This window comes from Cetorhinus maximus, chromosome 11 (genome assembly GCF_964194155.1).
Source record: "Cetorhinus maximus chromosome 11, sCetMax3.hap1.1, whole genome shotgun sequence".
NCBI lineage: Eukaryota > Metazoa > Chordata > Chondrichthyes > Lamniformes > Cetorhinidae > Cetorhinus > Cetorhinus maximus.
Window position 1 is genome coordinate 26,038,801 of NC_135889.1, and position 27,476 is coordinate 26,066,276.

At 43.3% G+C, this 27,476-nt stretch overlaps 1 protein-coding gene across 1 annotated transcript in view; it reads right to left on the reverse strand.

Annotated features, from left to right (window-relative positions):
* Positions 1-2,888: 2,888 nt before the first annotated feature.
* LOC144686962 (dynein regulatory complex protein 11-like) overlaps positions 2,889-27,476 on the reverse strand; it is a 378,502-nt gene continuing 353,914 nt past the window's right edge. The window contains exons 16-17 of the mRNA XM_078552808.1: positions 8,545-8,783; positions 2,889-5,288 (exon numbers count right to left, since the gene is read on the reverse strand). Of these exons, the coding sequence (XP_078408934.1) occupies positions 5,130-5,288; positions 8,545-8,783 (398 nt within the window). The 3' untranslated portion in view covers positions 2,889-5,129. The remainder of the gene's footprint in view (positions 5,289-8,544; positions 8,784-27,476) is intronic.

Genomic DNA, 27,476 nt, shown 5'->3' on the forward strand with positions numbered 1-27,476 from the left:
TAGCAGGTCTTGACATCTTCAGGGGCAAGGGCTACTCACAGAGAACATGGCTGATGATGCCGTGCTGTGGCCTCAATCTGCAGCAGAGCAACGGAACAACGAGGCTCATACTATGGGCCCGGTCTTTGATGGAGCAAATGATAGGCATTTTGAAAATGCGGTTCCAGTGCCACGACAGGTCTGGTGGAGCACTGCAATACAGTCCCTAGAGGGTGTTGCGCATCATTGTTGCTTGCTGCATGTTCCATAACCTGGCACTGCAAAGAGGGGAGGACCTGAGGAGGAGATGGAGCACATGCCCTCCGATGAAGGCATTGAAAGGGATGATGGTGAGTAGGTCCTCACAGGCCAGGATGCCAGCGATGAGGCCATCGGAGTGGCCAGGCGAGGCAGGCACACTCGGGAGGCCCTTATAGCTGCAAGATTCATAGAGAATGATGACAAGATGCAGCAGGGACGGTCCTGACATCCTCATCTTGCAACCGTGAATATTTGACTCCTGTGTGGCTGATTGCAGTGTACATACTTAGGCTCATGTCATGGAGATGCTACGGAGGTCCGAATAGTTGCTAGGTTCCAGGAGGATGATGATGACACTCCACAGATCTTCACATTGCCTCTGTGTCAGGGCCATATCATGGAGATGCAGTCTTGAAACTTCAGATGTACCTGATTCTTTCAGGAGCACAGTGTCACCGGTCTGTCTTTTTATTCTGTCTTCTTGTTCTAGTATTTTCTCTGTCTTTCCTGTTTTTTCTGCCACACTTTGTTTATTTCCTCTATTTCTGCCTTTTATTTCTGTCATTTTCTGTATTTTATTCTGGCATTTATTTTTTCTTTTTCACATCTTTTTATGTTCCTTTTTACTTTCTTTTTGTTCTAGTTTTTGCTCTGTCTTTTTTTCTGTTTCTCTTTTCCCTCTTTTGTTCTGCCTTTTTGTTTTTTTGCTGCCTTTCTTTCAATCTTTTTTCAGTCTTTTATTTTGTCTTTATTTTCTGTCTGTCTTTCTATTTCTATCTTTTTATTCTAGTTCTTACTCTGTCATTTTTCTGTCTTTTTTTCCCTCTCTGGTTCGACAGTTTGCTTCTTTTTCTGCATTTGTTTCAGACTTTTATTTTGTCTGATTTTCTGTCTGTATTCCTGTGTTTTTTGTCTTGTCTTCTTTCTGTCGGAACAGACAGGCTGTAGACATGACTCCAGGTTGCCTTCTTGGTGCCAGGGTCCAGCTTTTGGGGAAGGGTGAACAGCCAGAAGTCGTGGTCCACATTAGGACCAATGACATAGGTAGGAAAAGGGTTGAGGTCCTGATAGCAGATTTTAGGGAGTTAGGAAGGGAATTAAAAAGCACAACCTCAAGAGAAGTAATCTCAGGATTACTCCCAGTACCACATGCTAGTAGGCATAAGAATAGGAAGATTGAGCAGTTCAACATGTGGCTGCAGAAATGGAGTAGGAGGGAGGGCTTTAGATTTCTGAGGTTTTGGAGCTGGTTCTAGGGCAGATGGGATTTGTACAAGGAGGATGGGTTACACCTTAACACCTGAGACTAATGTCTTCACGGGGGGATTTGCTGGTGCTGTTGGGGAGGATTTCAACTAGATTGGCAGGGGGATGGGAACCTGAGGGGAAATTCAGAGTGGAGAAGAGAAGAACTGGCAGTGGAAAATAGAGAAGTAAGGAGGATATATCAGAGAGTAGATAGAGTACTTGGAGAGTTTGATAGAATTAGAGGTAGATAGGGTCAGAGCAAGGGAGAAAGTAAAAAAGCCTGAATCAGGGCTAATGTGCATGTATGTGAATGCACAGAGTATGGTTAATAAGATTGGTGTACTACAGGCACAGGTTGACAAATGAAATTACAATATTATTGCTATAACAGAGACCTGTCTCAAAGATGGGCAGAACTGTGCGTTAAATATTCCTGAGTATAAGGTGTTTAGTAGAAACAGGAAAGGAAGAAAATCGGGGTTTGGGGGGTGGGGGTGGGGTGGGGGGGGTGGTGCAGGTGAGTGGCAGTATTGATTAAAGATGGCATTACAGTACTGGAGGGAAAGTATGTTCCAGAGGGTTAAGGACAGAATCTCTCTGGCTAGAGGTAAGGAATGAAAATGGTGCAACAACATTGATTGGAGTATATAGGCCACCAACTAGTGGAAGGTAGGTAGGGAAAGAAATCTACAAAGAAATTACAGGGAGGTGCAAGAATTATAGTCATTATAATGGGGGACTTCAATTATCCAAATATAGACTGGGATAGTAATAGTGCAAAGGGACAAAAAGAGTGAGAGTTCCTGGAATGTGTTCAAGATAATTTTCTGCAGCAGTATATTTCTGGTTCAACAAGAGGGAAGCCACTGTCGGACCTGGTTCTAGGGAATGAGTTGGCCCAAGTGGATCAAATATCAGTGGGACAGCATTGAGGGGACAGTGACCATTGTATCATAAGGTTTAGGTTGGCCATGGAAAAAGACAGGGAACAATCCAGAGCAGGGATAATTAATTGGGGGAAAGCTAACTTCAATGGGGTGAGAATGCATCTGAGTCGTGTGAGTTGGAGTTAAATGTTGGCAGAAAAGACGGTGGCTGAACAATGAACAAGAAAAAAGATTGCAGGCAATGTCAAGGCATATTCCCTTGAAGGGGAAAGGTAGAACAGATATGAGAGAGATAGTGCGGAATTTTCCAAGCCCACTCGCAGCGGGCGTGATAGGTGGAGTGTGTGGAAAATATGGCGTGACCTGCTTCAGGACAGCGTGAAGGCAGGTTGCGATCGTCTGCTCAGCCCGCCGATGGTGGGTTGTGTTTCCTGCCATTGTTCAGCAGGGAGCTAATTGTAATACATCTAATATATATAATTAAAAGGCCATCCTGCCAGACCATATTGCCCATCCATGTTGGCGGGAAAGCATGCCGACGTGTTTCACAGCAGCATGCCGGTAATGTGCACTTGGCAGTCTTCACTTTGGGGTAACTGAGGTGAGTGAGCAGCAGCGTTCTCCACAGCTCGCCCGTTGTTTACAGGTCTCAGGGGCATCGGGGGCAACTGATGCCTGGCCCCAAAAGCAACTGCTGAGGTAGGGGCTAATTGCTGGCTAGCCTCGGAGGTGACCGTTGTCGGTGGCAGTTGCGATGGCCTGAATGACCTCCTTCTGAGCTGTAAAGCCTTCTTTCTTTTCCTGTTTTTATTTCTGTTGTTTTTCCTGCTTTTTTCTGTCTTTTTCCTCTGTCTCTTTTTCTGTCTTTTGTTCCGGTTTTTCTGCATTTTTCTATCTTTTTCCTCCCATATTTTCTGTATTTTTTTCTATTTCATTTTCTTTTTTCTGTCTTTTGTTTTTCTTTATTTTTGGTCTTTTCTGTTTTTTTTTTCTGTCTGTTTTCCTGACTTATTTCTGCCTTTTGCCTTTCTTCATTTTCATTCTTTTTCTGTCTTTGTGTCCTTATTGGTAATTTTTCCTCTCTTTTTGTTCTGATTTTTAACTCTTTTTTTCTATCTTTTAATTCTGCGTCCTTTTCTGTCTTCCCTGTATTTTATCCATGTCATTTTCTTTTGATTTTTCAGTCTGTCATCATGTTCTTTCTTTCTCTGTTTTTTCTGAATTTTTTTCTTTCCTTTTTTTTCTGGTTTATTTTTCTTTATTTTAATTCTTTTGTCTTTCCTTTTTTTGTTCTTCATTCCTTTCTTTGTTTCTGTCATTTTTTTCTGTCTTATTTTCTCTCTTTTTGTTCTACTTTCTCCTCTGTCTTTCGTTTTGTGTTTTTTCTCTTTTTATTCTGCCTTCTTGGTTCTAGTTTTTTCTGTCTTTTTCTCTATTTCTCATCATATTTTTGTTTTTTCCATCTTTTTTTCTGTCTTTTTGTTCTACTTCTTACTCTGTCCTTTTTCTGTCTTTTTTTCCTCCAATTTGTTCTATCTTTTTGTTTGTTATTTTTCTGTCTTTCTTTCAGTCTTTTATTTGGTCCTCAACTTCTGTCTGTTTTTCTGCCTTTTTTTCATGTTTTTCTGTCTTTTTGTTTTTTACAATCTTTTTTCTGTATTTATTTCTGTCTTTTCCAGTTTATTTCTCTTTATTTTACCTCACGTTTTTCTGCTTTATTATTCTGTTTTCATGTTCTGGCTTTTTTGTCTGTCCTTTTTTTTGTCACTTTTTTGTTTTTTTCTGTGTTTTTTCAGCCTTTTTGTCTGTCTTTAATTTCAGTTTTCTTTTCTAAGTTTTATTCTGTCATTTTTTTTTCATCTGTGCATGCTTGCTCTGAAAGTTTTGTGAATCATGACAATAGTGCCAGAACCCTGGAACAGGAATGATGCCCGTTCGTACTACCAACAAATGCTCCCTAAGCAGGGAGGCTGTGCAATAGCAGACAGAGCACACAGTGCAATAACATTTGCAAAGTATGGAGAAATGTCACATGATCATATGTTCAGGAATATGCCCAGTTAGAGTTGGCAACCTTAAATTAGAAACCTACCTATAACATCTCCAAAAGAAGAAATTAATTGGAAACTGAACCAAGGTGCAGTGGTAAAAGTGCCAAAACCTTGTTCACTGTAACTAATCACTGTAACCTTACTATATTGCTATTATCACACAACCAGCCAATAGCACTTCCCTTTGTATCCAAATCATGGACTGGAAGAACATATCAACAATCTGATGAATTATCTGTGATACTTAGAGAGAATACTCATTTATTGGAGGTTGCCCTTATTGTAACGTGCCTACTTAAAAAGTGGCAACATGAATATTAACCACAAGATACTATGTTCTTTTAGGAAATTTATTTTTATGAAAAAATATACACTTCACCTCATAAAAGATTGATTGTGTCATTTCCTCATTACTACAGCTATCATTTCACAGTGTAGTGGTTCCTGCCCCTCAGAAAATTGCAAGATTTTTGTTGTTATTGCCTATTATGCAAGATGGTGACTGCAGGAAGTGACATCACACAATCAAATATTGCAAATGGTAATTTTAATTATGTTGATTAAAAAGAAACTACTCAGTGCATTAACAATTGTTGTATTTTTTCAAAATCGACTTAATTATAATAAACGTTACTCAAACCTTACCACAGGATGCTTACAACTGACTGGATGGAACATAAATATACAGCTGACCACAAAAACTTCAGAATATTGTTATTGTTTTCTTTTTTCCTTTTTTCTTTACTTCCTTTCCATTCTTTCCTTTATTTCCCTTTTTTCTCTTCTCCCTTCCTTCTTCATTTTCTTGTTCTTTTGCAGCTTTTACTCTCTTTTTGCCCAGCGGTGTTTTGGCATACCAATCCTAGAGTAAAAAAAGAAACATTTATACCTGATGTTCATTCTGATGCATAATATTGGTTTCAGTGTTCAAAAATCACCATATCCCCTCTCATGAAGAAACAGATACTCCAACTGTTTCAACTTCCATTTGAGAATCAATATTGGATGGAACATAATACGGGTAGCTCATTTCATAACATCATAAAGCACATTTTGAGCTACTACCTTCATGAGCTTTGGCAATTCAATTAAAATCCAGCTTGGTCTCATTATCAACTAGAGTCCACATATACATGCAAAATGTTGCTCAGTGATAACTTCCGCCTCTGATTCAATCTAGAGATTTAAGGACTGATCATTTTGCACATACTAAGGGAGTGCTGCACTGTCAAAGGTGCGATCTTTTGGAGACATTAAATCCAGGCCCTGTCAACCCACTCAAAGCAGGTGTAAAAGACCATGGGCTGAATTTTTCCGTTGGCGAGAAGGGGGCGGGGCCCGCTAGCCGATGCGAAAATGATGCGGGATGATGTCGGGGGGAACCCCCAAGGTCATCCCGCCCCGTTTAAATCTTCAGGAAGGCGGGGGCGCAGCGTGATCAGCTGTCCACCCGCCGACCCGTCAATGGCCAATTGAGGCCATTGACAGGATAATTAAAACAATTAAAGGACCTGCCCGTCCAACCTTAAGGTTGTGGGCAGGCTAGGAACCCTGGCGGGCTTCTGAAAAAACATGAAACCTCATCCACCAGTGGAATGAGGTTTCATGTCGGTTCTAAGAAAGTTAATTAAAGTTGTTGTGAAATTTATTAACGTGTCCCATTTCGTGTGACATTGTCATATGAGCGGGACGTGTTAACGATTTTTTTATTTTTCTATGTTTAAAGTTTGAAAAACTTTCACTGATCTCCCTGAGGCAGCACTTAGCCTCAGGGAGATGTGCGCTCTTACGTGCGCATGCGCGAAAGAGCACACTCTCGCATTTAGGGAATCCTAAATGCTGCCCACGCAGGAAGCGCATAGCGCTTAATTGGCCTTAATTGGCCCACCCACATAAAATGGCGGCGGGGCCCGCTTCTCCGGTGGGGATCGGCTCCCCGCCCGCCAGAGATTGGGTCAGGCCCACCCACCCGACAGGCAAAAAATTCAGCCCCATATGACACAATTTAAGGAGCAGAGAAGTTCTTTCAGTGACTTCAACAAATGCCATTAAAAAGGTCATATGTCTTTTTGCTTTACCGAGCTGTATCATGCACAAATTTGTTGCCATTTTTACCTATGTTATAACAGTGATTACTTTATTGACTATGAAGGACTTGAGAACATTTTAGAGTGTGAATGGTATATAATGGGCAGAATCTTGTGGGGGTGACAGGAGTCCCACCTGCTAGATGGAGAGCAGGTGAGACCCCTGTGTTGCCCTAAGTGCCACTCAGGCACTTAACAGGTCAATGGCGGCCTTCCCCTGGGATCAAGAACCCCAGGGTGGATGTCCCACCTGCCGAGAACCACCAGCCAATTATAGGCCAGCAGCTCTTTTGTACTCAGCATTGGAGAGGCGGTAGCTGCTGCTGGTACTATACCCACCCGAGGCCTAGGTCAAGGAGGGACCCAGGCATATGTGAGCGATGGTGGGAACTGGTGTACTAGGAGGGTAGGAGGAGGGATAGGTAGCAGGGGCTTTTAGTGGCCCCTCCTTTTCTGATGCTGGGTCCCTTGATCCAGCACTAAGTACCTTTGAAAGGACCCCCATCCTCCCACCCCACAGGAACCTGGAAGTAAACATGCTGGGGTTTGCTTGTCCTGCTTCCTAGATTGCAAGCTCCCCCACACCTGCTGCTGGGTTAATACCAGTGGTGGCAGAACGAGACCCTTAAGTCACCATTAATTGCAGGGTGGGAAGACTTTTCACGGGCTTTTCCGCCCGATTAAATGCAACTCTGCCACCAAACTTGCCATGGGGGACGGTACAACATTCCACCCGAAGTCATCTTTCTTGGTTGGCCCTAAGGTCTTATATAACTCGAGCTGTGGCAATCTCACCTAAGTTCTTAGTGGGCGTGGATCTAAATTCTAAATCAGTTAAATATGTTCTATTCAACATCTCACCAAGCCATCTTTCAGTTTCTTCTACTTAAGTAGGTCAGTAGGAAACATGAGAGCAGAGAAACAAATTGTAAGGTAAGTATTCCCGTCTCTATTTACATTGACATTTATGCACTTTGAGAACAAGTATGAGTAAAAACAGAAAAATAGGGGAAATGCACAACATGCATGATGACTGTGGAAATAAAAATAAGATGGATTAACTGACCAAAGATGTCAACTTGAATATTTAACCAAACTTTTTTTCTGATGCCGACATACCCTGCTATTTTAACTTCAGATCTTCAGAAGCCGTAGTCGCAAATTTTTATCTTAGTTTAGTGCGATGTTGAGCTTTGCAAATAACAATATCACAAATTTGATCTATGGTCTGTGTATAAGTGGAATTTCAGAAATTCAGAATCGACGACTGTCCCCTTGGAGCTTCCTATATCAATTTTTTAGCCAATACTGATTTCGAGGCTTACACGTTAAAAATGGTAACCTTGGAATGGGGCCAGTGGATGCCAACATGAAAAGTGGAGAGAATTTTGATGGTGTTGGAGTATCAATCAGTATCAATCTTGTCTAAACATGACTAATTGATTTTTGATGGTTTGCCCAGACTGATAAGACAATTTTAACCTAACCCAATTGGGAAACTGACAGATAGAAATGTTAGTGTAACACCCTGAACAATTTTACTTTTCACGAAGTACTACTGTGTGGAGTGTAAAACCAGCATTCTAATTGATTCCATGGGTTTTCTGCCCAAAGAGTTTGGTTAAAATTGCTCCCCAAATGCTTAATAAGTGAAATTGTCCTAAAATTGCATTTCTATCGGGGTGCCTGAAAAAAAAAACTACTGGAACTCTGTCCCTTTCCTTTAAAAAAATGATGGACGAAAAATTAGATTTAACAGCAAACTTAAGTAGACCACCAGGAATTGCATAAGGTAGATAAGGCTGACTTGGACTTTAATTTCTCCTCTGTGTGAGAATTACCAGGCCTCTGATCAAAATCTCTCCCTTTATGTTGACACAGGGCTTGGTGCGTGAAAAGTCATCTTGAGTCCTAGGACCACGAACCAAAGTTTGCCACTTTTTTGAAAATCTCTCTGAAAATATAAACACATCCTTGTTTTAGTTACCAACTGAACATTAATTGTGATTCTTTTCTAAAGTTGCTCCTTACCTTGAATGATTCCTCCTCCTCTTTGTATACAGGATCTTGCTTGGTCAGCGGAGTGATAAACTCCACTGCAGTTAGAGGTTTTGTGTGCAGCTGCTTTATGCGTTGCTCCGTTAGAACATACTTTGCAGCTTGGCTAAAGTGTCCCTGGGTATAGCCATCAGTGGCCTTAGCTAGGGAACTCAGGTCCAATGAACTAGTCAGGATCCCACCATTTTGTTGAATTATGCTCCGCCATAACACTGTCACAAGAAACAAGAGAGTTCTAATTAGCTTACCCTTGTCATAAATATTGTAAGGTATTAGCGATAGGTTGGAATTTTCTGCTGGTGTTATTTGTAGAGAATGCTTAACATGATTGCATGACATTCCATTGTCTGCTACCTTATAAAATACTTGTATAAGTTATACAGGAGATAGATAAGTTATATAGGAGATGAAAGAAGTTTGTAAAAAGAGTGGCCACCTGCTGATATTGCCACCAGCAATTTCTGGGTTGTAGCAACATACTCTAAAAGTCATTGGCACTGAATATATTTTACTTTTGTTTACACCAGGCAGTTTCCTCTGCATCTAATCTAGCATAATCATATTATGTGGTTTAAAAGATTGTGGAATTTTGGGCAAAGAATCATAGAGGCCTTTCAACCTGTCCTGTCCATGCCAGTTCTCTGCAAAATGGAACTCTGCTAGTCCCACTACCCTTTCCCAGTAACCCAGCAATTCTTTTATCTTCAGGTGCTTATCCAATTCCCTTTTGAAAACTACAATTGAATCTGCCTCAGATCCTTTGAGGCAGTGCATTCCGGATTCTAACCATTCACTGCATAAAAAAGCTTTTCATTGTCTTACCATTGCTTCTTTTGCCTTAAATTTCTTTTAAGGTAAAATTCTTTTACCTTAAATCAGTATCTTCTGGTTGTCAAACCTGCCACCAACTGGAACAGTTTCTCCCTATCCAGTCTGATTAGAACCCTCATGATTTAGAACACCTCCTCTCAACGTTCTCTTCTCTAAGAACAATGCAGCTTCTTCAGTCTGCCCTCATAGCTTAAGTCTCATCTCTGGAACCCTTCTTGTAAACACTCCTTCACACCCTTCCCAAAGTGTGGTGCTCAGAATTGGACACTATACTTCAGTTGAGGCCAAGCCAGTGTTTTATAAAGTATCATCATAACTTAATTGCTTTTGCACTCTATGCCTCCATTTATAAAGCCAGGATTCTATTTGCCAACCTACCCTGACATATTTAATGATTTGTGCATGTAAACCTCCAGGTGTCTTTCTGTTCCTACACCCTCTTTAGAATTGTACTCTTTAGATTACATTTCCCTACCTCGTTTTGCCACTAAAATGTATCACTCCACATTTCTCTCCATTAAATTACTTCTCCTACATGTCCACCCATTCTACCAGTCTGTCTATGCCCTATTGAAGGCCATCACTATCTTCCTCATAGATCACTACGCTTACAAGTTTTGAGTCATCTGCAAATTTTGTAATTATGTTCTGTACGTCCAAGTCTAGGTCATTAATACATACTAAGAAAAGTAGTGGTGCTAGTATCAAACCCAGGAGAACCCCATTGTATACCTTTCTCCAGTGGCAAACAACTAAAGCCTTTACTATTGCAAAAGCAAAATACTGTGAATGATGGAAATCTGAAATCTGATGGAAGGTCACGAGCTGAAACGTTAACTCTGCTTCTCTCTCCCCAGATGTTGCCAGGCTTCCTGAGTATTTACAGCATTTTCCATTGTTATTTGTTCACATTTACTCTCTGCTTTGCGTCACTGGGTTAATTTTATCTCCATTCTATTACTGTTCCTTTTGGCTTCAACTTTACTGACAGATCTATTATGTGTCACTTTATTAAACACCTTTTGGAAAGTCCATGTACATCACATCAAATGCATTATCCTCATCAACTCTCTCTGTTACCGCATCAAAACTCAATCAAGTTTGTTAAATACAACTTGCTTTTAACAAATGCATGCAGGCTTTCCTTAATTAATCCACACTTGTCCCAAGTGAGTGTTAATGTTGTCCCAGATTATCATTTCTAAAATCTTTCCCACCATTGTGGTTAAACTGACTGATCTGTAGTTGCTGGGCTTACCTTTAAACTCTTTCTTGAACAAAGGTGTAACATTTTCAATTCTCCAGTCCTCTGGCACAACACCCACGAAGAGGATTAGAATATGGCCAGTGCCTCTGCAATTTTCATCCTTACTTCCCTTAGTATCCTCGGATGCATCCCATCCAGTCCCACTGGTCTTTATCAACTTTAGGAACAGCTGACTGCCTTTCTAAATTTGGGCCCAGATTTTTGCCACGACGGAGAGCAAAAATGGCAGACGAGCCCAGAAATCCTATGTCTTGGGATTCATGCATGCACCATTTATGGAGGCAGCTGGCCATTTAAATCATCAGGTGCCTCCACTGAAATGGGATTTTGGTACGCCAAGAGTGTGAAACCTGATGTGTGCAAGCTAGACCAGGTAAGAGCTGATCTGAACTTGGTGGATTCATTTGGATAGCCAGGGTATGCCTTGGAGAGGTAAGGTACCCTTTGGGAGTGGTAAGATACCCTTTGGGATTGTTAAAAGTAAAATTATTGTATGTAAAAAGTGCATAAACTCCTTGGAACTGTCAAAGCTGTGAAAGAAGTACCAAAGCTGTCAAAGAACTGTCAAGGGCATCAAAGAACTGTCAAGCTGTCAAAGATCAGCCAAAACTCATTGAAACTGTCAAAGGTGTCAATGTATTTAACTTTGCTGAGTTTTAACTTTAAAAAGTCTGAGGTTAAAACAAATCAGCTCTTGATATTTCATTCTGTCTGTTAGCTTAAGTCTGAGGGTTATTATTAGAGGATTTGTGCTGCAATGACTGATTTTACAAACTAATATTATCACAATGGGGTGCCTGTTAAATGAACAGTTTGATTGACAGCTCCAAGTGGCTATAGAAAAGAATTTTGTTGTTTTCAAAGAAGTTGAAGGGATTTCTATTAAATGTTCTTTTATCAGTGACAGTGTTTTGCTGTTTAAAATAGTGATGTCATAAATAGACACAGATTTGTTCTAGATCAGCATGGCCCCTAAAATTGGCAGATGGTGATTACTAGATGAGTTGGCATGGAGGGGATAAGGGCAAAGGGGGTGGAGGGAGCATGAGTTAGCTTGAGTTGGCATTAAGTTGGCATTAGGGCTATGGGGATGTGGGGGGGCTGTTAGGAACTAGAAATAGTTAAAGTAAGTTATATTTGTATTTGTGGACGTTAAGAATGAGTTTTAGCTATAAGTTTAAGTTTAATTTGTTTTTCTGTATTGGTGTTAAGAAAGTGAGTCGAGCTTTAGTTTCACTTTAAAAGTTGCCCACAAGTCTGTGGGTTTGTTTGTATACCTGCATTCTAATGAGGTTTTATGACTCTTGAAGTAGAAAAACTGGGGTGTTGACTAGCAATAGAGAGCCCACAGACACAGGGAGAAGCAGAGCAGCAGTTTTTTTTAGTTCAAATGAAACTGGGAGCCAGGAGAAGCTGGATACGGCAGACAGAACTGCAGAGAGCAGATTTACCAAGATAATCAAAAGGTCAAGGAGTGGGACTGAACGGAGGGGTCCCAAGAAGACCTTCTAGTCAAAGGAAAAGAACAGGAATCTGCTAAAGATCCTGTTAAATGAAGCTAAGTGCGAGGAGCAGAGGAAGGCTCCAAGTTTAGAGAGAGAAAGCAGATTTAATGCAAAATAGGTTTGTGAGAATCCAGGAGATCTGAGGAGACAGCCAAAGATTGTTGACTCCTTACAATGGGCATGTGAAGTAGTGGTGGTCCGTTGGCATGGCTGAGCATATGAGAGTGCGTGGAAGCCAAAGCTTGAATGCACATGGCGATCCAGGGGAGAGGAACATTGGAAGGAGAGTTTGAAACCCTGGAGGTGGACTCTTGTGGAAGGCATCCAAGAGAAAGCATTGTTTGGGAAAAGATTCCAAAATGGGTTCTTCGAGATTGGAAACCCTCGTGTGAAAGACAGAGTTAAGTGAGACCGATTAGCTCACGGTGTGACAAGTATCTGGGGGGAGTTAATGAGAGATCCATACCATCTATTCAGGCATCTGTCACTTGGTTTCAGAGTGTGGTGTGTCTGACCAGAGGTCACTTATTGGTTTACATGGACTGTGTACTTACTGTGAACATTAGAGTATAATATAGCTTTTGTAACTTGCGTTATCCTTACAAACCTCTATTTATCTCAAAAGGTATAGTTGTGGGTGAAGAAGTATTATAACATAGTTCATCTTTTCATGTTTAATAAATATTTTATTCTTTTGTTAAAAGTTCATCAACTGACTCCTGTGACCCTGTTCAGTAGTCACACTCCACGTTTCTAAACAAAAATTAAAATTTAGGATCCATCCTGGGACCTGGCTTGTCCAGTAGTAACATCAACTGGATCATAACAGGGGCATAGGGGCTATGAGGGGCCAAGGGGATTGGGTAGAGGGGCATGGATTGGCATAGGCTCGCATGGATGGGGCATGGGGAGAGTGTTTGCATTGAGTCGGCTTTTTTAAAAAATAATTTATAAAATTTAATTCAATAAAGTGCCAGATCACAAAGTGTGCACACAGCAGCCTCCGTATTCGCTTGACTTCTAGCTTGCACCCCAGAGCAAAAATTGAAACTGCGGGCAGCCATTTTTAAAGGTCAGGTTCGCAGAGCTGGGAATTCTCCCATTTCTGCACGCCTGACCCGGGAGCAAAAATTTGGGCCTTCCTCTTTATCAATTGTTAGTTCATGTAGTATCCCAACTACTTCCTCTTTTATTATGACTTTATCTTCCTTGGTAAAGACATATGCAAAGTGCTCATTTAGTTACTCAGCCATGCATTCTGCCTCCATGCATATGTCCCCTTTTAGGTCCCTAATTGGCCCACCCTTCCTATGACCACCGTTTTATTATTTATCTGTTTATAGAAGATTTTTGGATTCTGTTTTATGTTAACTGCCAGCCTCTTCTCAGTCTCTTTTTGCCTCTCTTTCTTTCTTTTTCACTTTCTCTCTAAATATTCTATATTTAACATGGTTCTCATTTGTATTATCAACCTGATTTTTGTCATACGACCCCATTTCTGCTTCACATTACATTCTATCTCTTTCATCATCCAGGAAGCTCTGGTTTTGGTTGCGCTATCATTCCCCAACATGGTAATCTACCTCAACTGCAGCTAAATCATCTCCTCTTTCAAAGGCATTTACCAATTAGCCTACCAATCTTTGCTTCCAATTTAACCAGGACAGATCCATGCTCATCCGACTGTAATTGGCCCTCCTCTTTTAAGTATTTTTACTCTGGATTCCCCCTTGTTCTTTTCCATAAATAACCTAAACCTTATTATGCTATGAATACTGGTCCCTAAATGTTCCCCTACTGATACTTGGCTCATCTCATTCCCCAGAGTAAGATCGAGCAATGCATCTTTCTTACTCGAATGCTATCGACCTCTTTCAGTCCTTCATGTACTTTGTTTCTCCTTTCTAATACTACATCTTGGTTCCCCTCTTAGTCCACACATAGCTACAACATGCTCAAGGGCAGAATTTTCTGTGCCCGCTGGAGTCAGGCGTGGTCAGCGGTGCAAGCTGACATGGTGCGAAGGCCGGAAATAGGTTTCACGATGTTGTGAAACCAGTTTGTGATTGTCTGCTCAGCCTGTCGATGGTGGGCTGTGTTTCCTGCCATCGGACATCAGGAACCTCAATGTAATACATCTGCATACCATTATAAGGCTAGCTCACTTGTATCATCCCCAATGCTGGTGCTTGGCTTTGAAGGGACCATGGAGGTGAGTGCACAGTAACATGTTGAACTGTTGAGCTTCAAGGTTGAAACGCTTTGGGGGGAGGGGGGAAAGGGATGCTCTGCGGTTGAGGCGACTTGGGGGTGGGGACAAGGGCTGCCCTGTGGTTGAAGGTAGTGCGCAAGCACATGCAGGGTGGGTGGGAGGGAAGCGGCCATGCATTAGGGAAACCTTGTATAAAGTGACCATTCCTCTACAGCTGAGACAGTTCAGATGCAGTCACATTGACATGGGTGAAGTCGGGCCTATAGCTTATCTATCCAATCGAGCAACGCAGAGGCATGAAAGTACCACAAAGTGCTCCAGAGCTTTTCATCCCTCGAGCACAGACAGCAAACAAATGACCGTTTAGTGGACTGCAGAACAGTTGAACATCTGGGCACATTGTACAATCTCCTTGCTAAAGCTGGCCATGGAGCAGTCATTGGTGGAGGCGCTCACAGCCCTTTGCAATGTCATAATCCCGGTATGGATCAGTCTCCACGATGGTTCAAACTAACAGTACAGCCTTGCAATGTGGATTATGAGAATGCCTGTGCCTGAGCAGAGAGCACAGCATGCAGTCCAATGGGCAAAGCTGCCGCCAATCGGTCAGATGGAGTTTCGGGCAGCCATGCAACGCATTAAACTCTGGCCATCCAACTGGTGGCCAGCACTCTCCAGGGTGCGTTAAGGGGCCTTCAGACTTAACCAAGAGAGGTTCTTAGTACATGCAAGCTAACCCACATGCCTCTGTCTTTGACCCTGCAGGAGCACCCTTTGGAAGAAGGCTGGGGCACCCGCACATGCCACTGAAGGGCCATTGCGAGCCGTCGTTGGTTGGTGCTTAGTTAGACCCAGGGTCTATAAATGCTGCCTTTTATCCCTGCAGATGACTGAGAGTCAGTGTCACCGAATACTGCGCATGTCTAGTGAACTGGTTGGTGACATCTGTTAGCTACTGCAGGATTTGATGCCATGGGGACATGGAGGGCATCCACTGCCAGTGACTGTGAAAGTGGCCACGGCACTCAACTTTTAAGCCAGTGGCTCCTTTCAGGGCTCCACAGGTGGCCTCTGTGGGATATCACAAGCCTCCACCCATAAATGCATCAAACGGTCACAGATACCATTTTTGTGAGGGCACACAACATTTCGCCTGGGACCAAGAGAGTCAGGATGTAAAAGCGATTGCATTTTCCCAGATCTCAGATTTCCCACAGGTGCAGGGTGCGATCAACTGCACTCATGCGGTGCTCAGATCTCTGCCGCAACAAGGGTTCAATTATGTCAACCACAAGGCCTTCCACTCGCTGAACGTGCAGCTGGTGTGCAACCACCACAAACACATCCTGTAGGACTGCGCACAGTTTCCAGGGAGTGTCCAGGACTCCTATATTCTCAGTCGGTCACAGATTCCTGATGTCTTCCAGGGTCCACAGAGGCTGCAGGGTTGGCTCCTAGGGGACAAGGGCTACCTATAGAGGATAGGGTTGATGACACCTGAGTGCAGTGGCCTCAGACTGCAGCAGAGCGAAGGTATAACGAGGCTCATGCTGCTGAAAATAAGGTTCCGGTGCCTGGACCAGTCTGGTGGAGCCCTGCAATATAGTCAACCAAGGGTGTTGCACTTCGTCGCTGCCTGTTGCGCCCTTTACAACCTGGCACTGCAACGGGGAGAGGAACTGGCTGAGTAGGAGATGCAGGAGCTGGTGGTCTCTTCCGATGAGGAAGATGTCGACGGTGATGAGGGTGAGGAGGTCCATGAAGGCGGCGATGAGGCCCTCACCATGGCCGGGTGAGGCAGGTGCTCGGGAGGCCCTCACAGCCACTAGGTTTGTGGAGGATGACGATGACATGCAGTGAGGAGACACCTTGGATTCTCACATTGTAGCTATGAATGTTTGATTCCAATCTGGCTAATGGTAGCACACATACCATAATGCAGTGGAACCCCTAATGATCTCTTGATTGCAGGAGGATGAATACGACATGCAGTAAGGACACTCCATAGATTTCCATAGCCTCTGTGAATGTCTGACTCCTGTCTGGCCGAAGGCAGCTCGCTTGCGCTCTGTGATCAGGGTCATATCATGGAGACACAGCCATGAAACCTTAAAAGCACCTGCTGCTTTGTCTGCCTTCAGCACCTGACCCCTTCAGGAGCACAGCATCACTGATGCTGAAAAGATGGGGACCAGCCCCGCCTTAAAGGTGCTGAGAGCACACAGAGAAAATAACAGAACTCTGTGACGCCCGCCAACGACATGCTGGCAGCCATGATGAGCACCATCGAGGTGCAGGTATCATTAATGCATCCAGAGAGTGTGAGGCAGCACCATCACTTTAGTCTGAAGGCCGGACAAAGCACAGGGAAGAGGCCAAGGACTGAGATACCTGCCTTTATCTTGTGCGGAAAGGTTTCACATCTGCGTGACATGAACACTGCTCATCAGAACAAGGAGCCATAGGCAGGGAGGCATTCTTGGGAGTTTATTTACAATAGTGAACATTATGTACAAGTGATTAACATCTATGCCTAGGCTGTGCAATTGCATCTTCTCAACTTTCCTAACTCTGCCGTTACAACTTTGTGCTCCTCAGGCATCCACAGCAGAGGTGGAGGCAGCCTGCCAGGCATCCTCAGGAGGGCCCCGTCTGCCTTTGGAGTCCTGCTGTGTGGCAGTGGCACCTGGACTCGGCCTGTGGAGCTGGAGCTGCCGATGTCAAAGGAAAAGGGGATTAGGATGAGCCGGACACTCCCGGAGTCACCTGGATGGATGGTTCCAGGGGGTGCACCTGCTGATCCTCCTCCCTATGTGGCCCGATGGCACCTGGCTGACTCCTTGAGGAGAAGGGGTTGCTGGAGTGAGATTGGGCTGCCCCGCACCCCTCTCATGTACACACTGTTGGAGGCTAACTATGGCATCGGCGATGGATTTCTGCCCATGTAGCAGTGCAGGATCGGTGTCCAAGGTCCCCATGGTGGCCGCCACCCTACCACTGGTGACCTTGGTGCATTGGCATGCAAGCGCTATCACCTCAGCTTGAAAGCGGACAGAGTCCTCCATCGTGCCTTGCAATCTGAGGAGTGCACTGGACATCTCTGATGTTCCCAAGCTTGTCTTTGCATCTCCAGCAACTGTGACATGACTGAGTCCAGAGGCTCATCATCTGACTCAGACTGAACAAATTTCTTGTCTCCAGCAGTTCTCTGAGTGCTGGGGACTTAGGAAGACCCTGCCATCATCTGCTGTGGATCAGAAAGTCCAATATTGTCCAGATTGTGATCCTGAGGCTACTCTAAAGCTAGATCCCACTGAGGTATCTGTCTCTGCACTGGTGGAGGTTGTGGGTAAGCGCTGTGATGTTTCTTCAATGAGAGTGCCTTCAGATTCTTCTTCAGAGGTTTCTTCTAGGCTTGGAGGCCCTGTGTTGTGGACTCCGTCAGCTGTTTGGAAGATGTGCCTGCGAAAGCAAGGACAGGTAATTAGTGCATGGCAGTGCTGTGAAACAGGCACATCACTTGCAGCATGGTTATCTGATGGATGTTGAACTGCTGGATCCTCACTTGGTAGAGCACCACCAACCTCACCATCAACAAAGGAACGGTCCAGATCCTCGCCGGCCAGCTGGATGGCTCTGTTTTCAAAGTCCATGAGGGCCTTGATTTCAGGCATTCCTCCACCAGTCTGTGACCTCTCCCTTTTGTTGTGTGTCAGCTTTGTCCTGTATGAAAACAAATGGAGAGAGTGCAAGCAGGATACCTGCCAGGCCAGATGATATGTATGCCTGGCATGTGTGGGTGGTGAGTGGTCCAATGGATGGGATGAGAAGAATGAAGGTGTGCATGGGAAAGTGAATGGTGATGTCTTTTGCACTGACAATGAGTGAGATCCCTGTGGATGTGTGATGAGTTTGTGAGTTGAGAGTGATGAGAAGAGTGGCTTACACTGGAGGAACAAAGGAGATCATTCATCCTCTTGCATCACTGGGTGGCTGTCCAATGTTGATGCTGACCACTGCCTCCCTTGCTGGACTGGTGATGTTGCTGCCCATCCTGCGGTATAGAGCTGGGGTAGAGGACATTAAGGCAGGCCCCCATGGCATACAAAAGGCACTTGAGGGACACATTATTGAACCTGAGGGCTGCAGCCCTTTTGCCTTTCTGGGCCATGCCTTCCAGTCCTGGGCTAGAAGCGCTGAGAGGTGTGCATGCGGCTGCACTTTAAATATGGCACCCGGTGTGATGAAGCAGCGAGGTGATGGCGTGGACGGCAATTGAGAGCCCGCCCGCCATGCAAATATTGAGTTTCCCACAAACGCATAATTAATACGGAGGGTTTGGATGATATGATGTGAGAAGCCGCCATTGCGGCCAACAGGTAAAACATCGGTTTAGCCGCCCACTACTGTATTTAGTGCAAATCTGGGATGATTCCGCCCCAAATCACCTGTTATGAGACCCATTCATTGTCTGTGATCCTGTGTGTCCCTGTGGACATTGTAACATTTAAAGGTGCAGCATGTTCCAATGCTGGTACTGAGGTTTCTGCTTAGTGAGAAGAGTGGGACCTGCTGTGAGTGTGTTGATAGGTTCCACAGCTCAGTTCAAGGATCAGTGACGAGCAGTTTAGGAGTCAGAGAAGAGTTTCCAAGCAGCAAGTGTGCTGTTTGCTGGCTGTGCAACTGGGACTCAGGAGAAGGCACTGGAGGTGATGGCTCGCCTGATGTCATCGTGCACTATTTTACTCTCATTTGTGCGCGCCCGCCCGATGAGGGAAAAATTCTGCCCAGTGTGTGTAAACGAGAAAATGAAGGCAAAAGGTCTGATCTCTCCAATAGGAAATCTTGCAAAAAAGTTGAAGAGGAACTGAGTTTAAGGAACCCATGAAGTTAAAGCAATAGTGAGTTCAGGGCCAGAATTTTCCAGCTCCCCTGCAGCAGGGCTGGTGAGCCATTGAAATCTCCATTCACATTGCCGGGACCAGGAGATCCTGCCACCGTGAGGGATTGGAAAATTCCGGCCTAGATTTCAGTTTTGGGTGTCTCAGGGAGAGATCCCAACTGAAGAAAGGATCCATTGAATGCTCAGACATCTGCCGGAAGAAAACTGAAACTGAGTTAGCCCAAGCAAGAAATGTTGGTGTTGTGACAGTGGTAGATCTTCACTGGGGCTTTCATGTCTGTAAGGGTTGCTGGGATAAAAGGAATAGTGTGGGTTTGAATAATTTTCTGGTATCTGTATTGAAATCTTTCCAAACTTTTTGTCTAGCGTAATATAGTTCATTTTTCTTGTTTAATAAATATTTCTTTCTATTGTTAAAAATTTATGAACAGACCCCTTTTAATCTGTGCGCTAATTGCCCTCCACTGTTTTAAAAAAATAAACATTATGATCTATCAAGCCAGGTTCCACTCTGGGACCTGACTTGCCCAGCATTAACATCAGCTGGGATCATAATATCTTGATATTTTACATTTTCCAACAAACCCTCAGTCCCAATGAATTTCTGGACACAGAACTGGCCATGCCCCTTAGATGTGAATGTCCCCCAATTATATTTGCTTGGGTGGGTTGGATGGAGTCTCTTAACGTTGTGACCAGTTTGCCAGTCCAGCAGGAAACCAAGTCATTTTTCAGGTCACTTATCTTGCAAATCTTTGAGTGTATCTGCATCCACAGAGGAAACTCCAGATTTTGATATTTAAAGATTCATCTAGTGGGGTGACGAATGATTCCCCAAGTTGTGAAGTATGCCCAATTTAAAAACAAATTCTGCACACAGCAGATGCTGCTGTGATATTGCATTACAACATTGCAACATTCTGATATAAGAGGAAACTGAAATTTTAAGGGTAGAGGAGGATGGTAATTGTGAAAATTAACTCAGCAAACAATCATGGGGTTGTGCAAATGTGGAGTACACTCAGCATACACACATTTTAATTTTTCAAAGCATGAACCTATTCAGTTTAAAAACTGGAATGAGGATGTGAACGTTTCTTAAATGTAACTCGAGATGCAAAAAAAGCATGGAATGGCAGAATTCAAGATCTATCATCAACTCCACTCCCCTCAAAGACTTTTTCAAATGGTGAACTTCTGATTTTGATTTGGGAGCCCAATTAGGGTGGTGCTGAGTAAAAGAGAAAAAAACAGAGAATCTGAAGACTCCATTCCACTTGCAGCACTAGCCCCATCTTAAGCACCCTCTCTCTTCCCTTTTTTCCCCTCATTCAATAGCACTGACATAGAAATTAGTATTAATGAGTGTTAATATGCTCCATCAGAGGAGTTACTGGTTGCAAAATCTGGCTTCTTAGCACCTGCTTTTTCAGCACCATGAGTGTCATATTATTTTGAAATGTTGTTCACAGCATGCCGCACATTCTAGTGCAAACTATGCTACATGCCATGTTAGTGAGTTTGTTTGTGATGTCAGATGTTGATTTATTGCCAGCACTGCCAAAGTGGTGCTCAACCCACTCTTAACCTTGCACAACTGAACATTTGTTCAGTAGCAGGGAGGAATCCCGCCTCCCTCACCGGCCCTATTTAAAGTGATCAACAACTACTTTCATGTTAGTTGTTGAATGATTTCTACTGACTGTTACTGCAATTGTAGAAATGTTTGGTGGTTTCTAAGGCTGTTTGAAGTTGCTAAAGTGTATATGGAAGTGATATGGCACATGATAAAGGATTAGCCTGACTCCAAAAATTCTGCACAATCCATTTGCTACCAGACATGGGTGTAAGGTTTTGCATCCTCCTTGCATGGCAGCATGACAGAGAATGAACAGAGGATTAACAAAGCTGGACAAGTTCCAGGAAGAGGGAGGAGGAGGGGGAGAAGAGCTTACACCAGGATGCTATATCAACCCAGTGTATTCAGGGAGAAATTCTACCTGAACTTCAGCAAGGAACACTATATCTGATGTCTCTGCTTCACTAAGGATGTCCTTAGTGAAATCTGTCACCTGCTGCAGCCACAACTGCAGCCTCAGAGTAGGGCGTAGATGACACGGATAATGAATGTGAGGGTGACCATGGTCATGAACTTTTATGTGCCTGGCACCTTCCATGTAGCACTACGCAGTTTGCCATCCAGTGTTGCCTAAGGGAGGACATTGCAACTGCAAAGATCGGAATACATTTCATTTCCTCCTGTCAGAGAGAAGCAGGTGAAGTGAACATGTGGATGTATGAGAATTGCAGACTTTCCCATCATTCAGGGAGTCATTGTTTGTACACAGGTTGATTCATGGGTGCTGCATGTAAACTCTGCCTTATACTGTGACTGAAAGAGATTCCAGTCCCTCAACGTTCAGTGCCCATGTGAAGCATATCCTGGAGGTAAATGCCCAATATCCTGACAGCTCTCACACTGCAGTAGTCCATTGTACCATCTGCATTTCTGTTCCCACGACAAACCAGAGGGTGGTTATTTTGGTGACAAGGGCTATCCTTTGACAACAGTCGCTCATGACTCCAGTACACAATGCATGCAAATGTGGGCAGCATGCATATAATTAAAGCCACATTGTCACATGATATTTCATACAATCTGATGCATTGCGGTGCATAAACAACACTTGCTGCCTGGACGACTCAGGAAGAGCCCTGCAGTACTTTTGGAGCACGTGTCAAGATTTGTGGTGGTCTGCTGATTTCTACAAAAACCCTCTCACCATGAGGACACAGCCTTTGTCACCAGTTACATGGTAACCAGTTCAGGGGCAGGAGGAAGGGAAGGAGTCCAGCAACTCAGCACTTTTCTGGCCCAGGCACCCATGATCAACTCATCCAACTGCAATATCAGTAAATGCAATTGCAATCCTCTATCCACCAGTAGTTCTACACATTACTTTTCTCTATTACTGACCATCAGAATTTTCACTTGGTCACAATGCAAAAATAAAAGGAACCTACAAAATAAACATTCCAATTGAAATTTATAAATCACCCACGTGGTATCAAATGTAAATGTCAACTGATCACCCGTGTGAATTATCTTAGTGCCTATCTTCCTTGTGCCCTTACCTGTCCTAGTGCTTCTACGAAGTGCTACTTCAGTGGCTTGCAGGATGGCTGATGGAAGGATGCTGACTTTCAGTGCGAGAGACTGTAGACAGTCATGACCTTGGACTGGACCACCTTGGTGGCAGCAATTTGAACTGTCTGGCTGATAGCTAATAGCATTGGATTTGACAGAGTGCTAACAGCAGAACTGTGCTATGCAGACCCATTGCCACTCCCCCGGGGCAATTCTAATAATCTGTAGGAGGATAGATTGCTGGACTGTTTTGACACCCCTCAGGCCCCTTTGAACACTGATATTTGCAGCCAGGGTGGCAGCAGCCTGAACTTGAATGGCAGGAATCTCAGCTTGCATTAGAGCAGTCTCAGCTTTCAGGGCAGCAAATTGACCTTGGATGGCTTACAGCCTGAGCAACATCTGGATATTTGGTGGCTTTCGCTTGTGCTCCAATGTTAGCTGAGACATCAGCCATCAGACCATGATACAGGTCATGGTTGGGTCTGCAAATATTTGGACTTGGTCACCACTTCCAAGCTGGAAAGAATGTGCATCAAGCTCTTAAAGCCCTGTACAAAATCTCCATGCTCCTTAACATTTACTACAAGTTTTTTGGTAGATTTGTCAATGTACCAAGCATTTCATTGCACATACCCATCAGCCTTCTTCGAAAGGTTGCCTCATTGAAGTTAATGTTCTGCAGCAGAACTCTTGTGCGACATTGCCCTCCAACGAGTTGGGATCTGCACTACCCTTGTGGCTGCAGGCCACTTGCACCCAATGAATCACCAAGTGCAGATTGTTCCCTTAATCTATCCTCAAAAGTCCACATTTGTAAGTATCTGAGCTGATGATTGCGAGTGCGAGACAGAAAGACAGTGTTTCTTCATTATTTTCTTTGTGCTTTTATACCTCATGCTCCTATGATTGCCAGATCAGGTTTCAGTTTTTCATAATTGAAAAATGAAAGGCACTTGAATAGGGTTGTGGTGAGGGCAGTGGGTAACCACAGAATTATAGGAAGTTACAGCACTGAAGGAGGCCATTTGGCCCATTGTGTCTACACTGGCTGACAAGTAGCCAGCCAGGTTAATCCCACTTCCAGCTGTTGGTCTCTAGCCTTGTAGGTTATGGAAATTCAAGGCCATTTTACGAGGCAGTTTAATGAATGTCTTTTGGAAATCCAAATACACGACATCTACTAAGTGACCTTTATCCACCCTGCTTGTTACACAGTCAAAGAACTCCAATAAATTTATCAAACATAACTTCCCTTTCATAAAACCATGTTGACTTTGCTTGATTGTATTAACGATTTTATAAATGTCCTGTTATCACTTCCTTAATAATGGAATTCAACATTTTCCTAATGACAGATGTTAGGCTAACTGGCCCATTTCCCGCTTTCTGCCTCACTCCTTTCTTGAATAGAGGTGCTACATTTGTGGTTTTCCAGGCTGCTGGGACCTTTCCAGAATATTTTGGAAGATTACAACAAATGCATCCACTTTCTGTGCAGCCATTTCTTTTAAGGTCCAAGGGTGCATGTCATCAGGTCCATTGTAAACCCTTTCTCCCAATTTGATATCATCCTTAACTTCCTTAGTTAATCACAGATGGTGTAACCTTCTCATAGAGTCTTTCGTTCTCATCTTTGTTGAGAGTTATCAAACACCTCCTTAAATGTCTGACACTACCATCTTGCTTTTTAACCTATTTTCCCAGTCCACTGTAGCCAATTCTGCCTTCATTCCATTCTAATTCCCTTTATTTAAGTTTGTTACTAGTTTCACCCCAGGTTCCTCACCCTCAAACTGACTGTGAAATTCTACCATGTTATGATCATTCTTGTCTAGAAGCTCTTTACTATGAGGTCATTACTTGATCTTGTATCATTACACATTACCAAGTCTAAAACAGCCTGTTGACTAGTTAGTTCCAGATCATATTGTTCTAAAAGTACAGTCTATGAGCTCATCCTCAAGGTTATCTTTACCAATTTGATTTATCAAATCTGTGTGAAGATTAAAATCGCCCACAATTATTGCAGTTCTTTTCATACAAGGCCCATTATTTCTTGGTCTATGCTTTGTCCTACAGTGTTAGGGGCTGAGAAACTACTCCCATCATTGACTTCTTTCCCTTGCTATTTATTGTTATTTCTTATTAATAACAAATAAATATTTGTTATTTACACTCAAACTGAAGATCTTCCAGGTCTCTGGCACTATGGCTGTAGCCAGAGAGGAATGGAGAATGATGGTCACAGCCTCTGCTATTTCTTCTTTTGTTTTCCTTAACAGCCTATGAGGAAGTTCACCCAGGCCTGGGAATTTATCCACTTTCAAAGATGTGTACTGTCCAAGAGACAGGAAGAGATATATATATATATATATATATAGCTACGTCAGCCTGGCTACTTATAAAATTATTCTTTTTGTCTTTCAAAATGGACAATCTCTGGGCTGATAAAAATGACTGCAGCTGATCGTGTGCTGGTTTCTGTAAGACTCTAAGTGGTTCCAATGGGCAAAGGCTACCTCATCATCCTGGAATGTGACTTGTATTGTATAAACATTCCAGCCAAGCCAACACAAAGGATTAATAGACAATATGTCTGCATCAGCCAGCCATGACAAAGATAGAACAAAAACAAAAATACCTGGAAAAACTCAGCAGGTCTGACAGCATCTGCAGAGAGGGATACAGTTGACGCTTTGAGTCTGAAACGTCAACTGTATCCCTCTCTGCAGATGCTGTCAGACCTGCTGAGTTTTTCCAGGTATTTTTGTTTTTGTTCTAGATTTCCAGCATCCGCAGTATTTTGCTTTTATGACAAAGGTAGAGCTATTTGTGACTCCTAATCTCCAGTGCTATGCTAATGGCCCCAAAACACGAGTTTCAACCAGACACTTCGTTAGCCAAATAGCTCGACCCGAAACCACCCTGTCACATGACTGAAATTTGAGCTGTTTGAATTCCTTTAATTATACAGCTCTTGAATTTATCTTCAATTGTGTTTTAACCTCAGAAGAGAAAACCGGACTCCAGGCTAACAGCCTGCCTTTGACCTCCATCTCTCCTCAGAGTCTGATCTCCAGAAAGAATCCTGCATTTCACCTTCAGGGTGAACGAATACTGAGGATACAAGAGCACTTTGCTGCATCTTCAACTGACTCAACCTGCAACCACGTTCTTAGGGCCAAGACCAGGAATTCTGCCAGACAAAATCACCTAAAAGGACCTTCCTTGGATACTGATTCTGGACTCTGGACTCACATGAAACCATAACTCTTATTTTTATCGTGGTTTTGTCCTGTACCCCTTTTTTCCCTTATCCCTTTTATTGTATGAGTGTAAAAAGGGGTGGACATTGTGAAACCCCTTTCCCATGTTTTGTGTGTATGTAAATAAACCAACCCCCTTATTTTGCTTTATCGAGTTTTCTGTGAGGTTACAAATAGAGGATTGGATAACTCCAAAAGTGAATGCTTGGGGAAAATACACCATCACATATAAAGGGAGAAATCAAATATCAAAGAAACTTTTCTATTTATAGATGGGTAGTGAGTGGAGAAATCAGGCTGTTCAAATTAATCCCCCGCTGATCCGTAACAGATGTTAAACCCCTTAATGATTGCTCTCTCACCACTGTTAATTTCATCTAATATTTCACACTTCTCCCTCATTGCAATGTGAATTGCTCCGTCTTTTGTAAAAAATGGCACAAAGTATTAATTAAGAACCATACAATGGTCTCCACCTCTAAACACAGGTTACCATTACGTATTTATAAAACATTTTTGGGTTTTCCTTGATTTTGCTTGCCAATATTTTTTCTCTTTGCTTTCCTAAATTCCTTTTTGATTTCACCCTCACATTTTTTACACTTCTCTACGTTTTCTGCAGCATCGAACTCTGGGTAGCTTTCATAAGCATTCCTTTTTGGTTTATCCACTCCTTTAAGCCCTTGGCACCTTAGGAGTTCTGGACTTGTTAGTCCCACCTTTTTTCTTAAAGGAATATACTTGCTCTGAACCTTCATTACCTCCTCCTTAAATGTCTTCCATTGATCTGGCACTGATTTACCTTCAAGTTGCTGCTCCTGTGGTATAAGGGTTAACATGGAGGGTTAACGTGGGACTGAGCACAGTACCATCCACAGCGATGTAAGAGAGCACATGACCCGCACCCAAGGTCAGTCAAGTGTTGGATGGAGCCATGTGTACCAGCAAGCATGGAGACAGCTCCAAGCTTGTACCCTTTACTGTATATTTGGAAATAGTTCTGAGAGTCAATAAAACTTCCGGTTAACCTACGTATGACTACGAAGACAAAAACAGAATTACCTGGAAAAACTCAGCAGGTCTGGCAGCATCGGCGGAGAAGAAATCAGTTAACGTTTCGAGCCTTCATGGCCCTTCGGCAGAACTGGAGCATAGTTAGAAGAAGGGAGAAATATAAATTGGTTTAAGGTGGGTGGGGGGTGGGGGGGGGGGGGTGGAGAGAGAGACATTGAGGGTGTGGTGTGGTGATTGTGGAGATGAGCAGATAATCAAAAGATGTCACAGACAAAAGGGTCAAAGAGGTGTTGAAGGTGGTGGTATTTGTCTGAGAAAAGTGCTAATTAAGAATGGAAGACAGGATATTCAAAGTACAGCTCTAGTGGGGGTGGGGTGGAAAGACTAAAGGTTTTAGTTTTAGATTTAAAAATAATGGAAATAGGTGGGGAAAGAAGAATCTATATAAATTATTGAAAAAAAAAAGCGGGGGGGTGGGGGGGGAAAGAAACGGGGTGGGGATGGGGGGAGGGGGAGTTTAAGATCTAAAGTTGTTGAATTCAATATTCAGCCCGGAGGGCTGTAAAGTGCCTAGTCGGAAGATGAGGTGCTGTTCCTCCAGTTTGCGTTGGGCTTCACTGGAACAATGCAGCAAGCCAAGGACAGACATGTTGGCAAGAGAACAGGGTGGAGTGTTAAAATGGCAAGCGACAGGGAGGTTTGGGTCTTTCTTGCGGACAGACCGCAGGTGTTCCGCAAAACGGTCGCCCAGTTTGC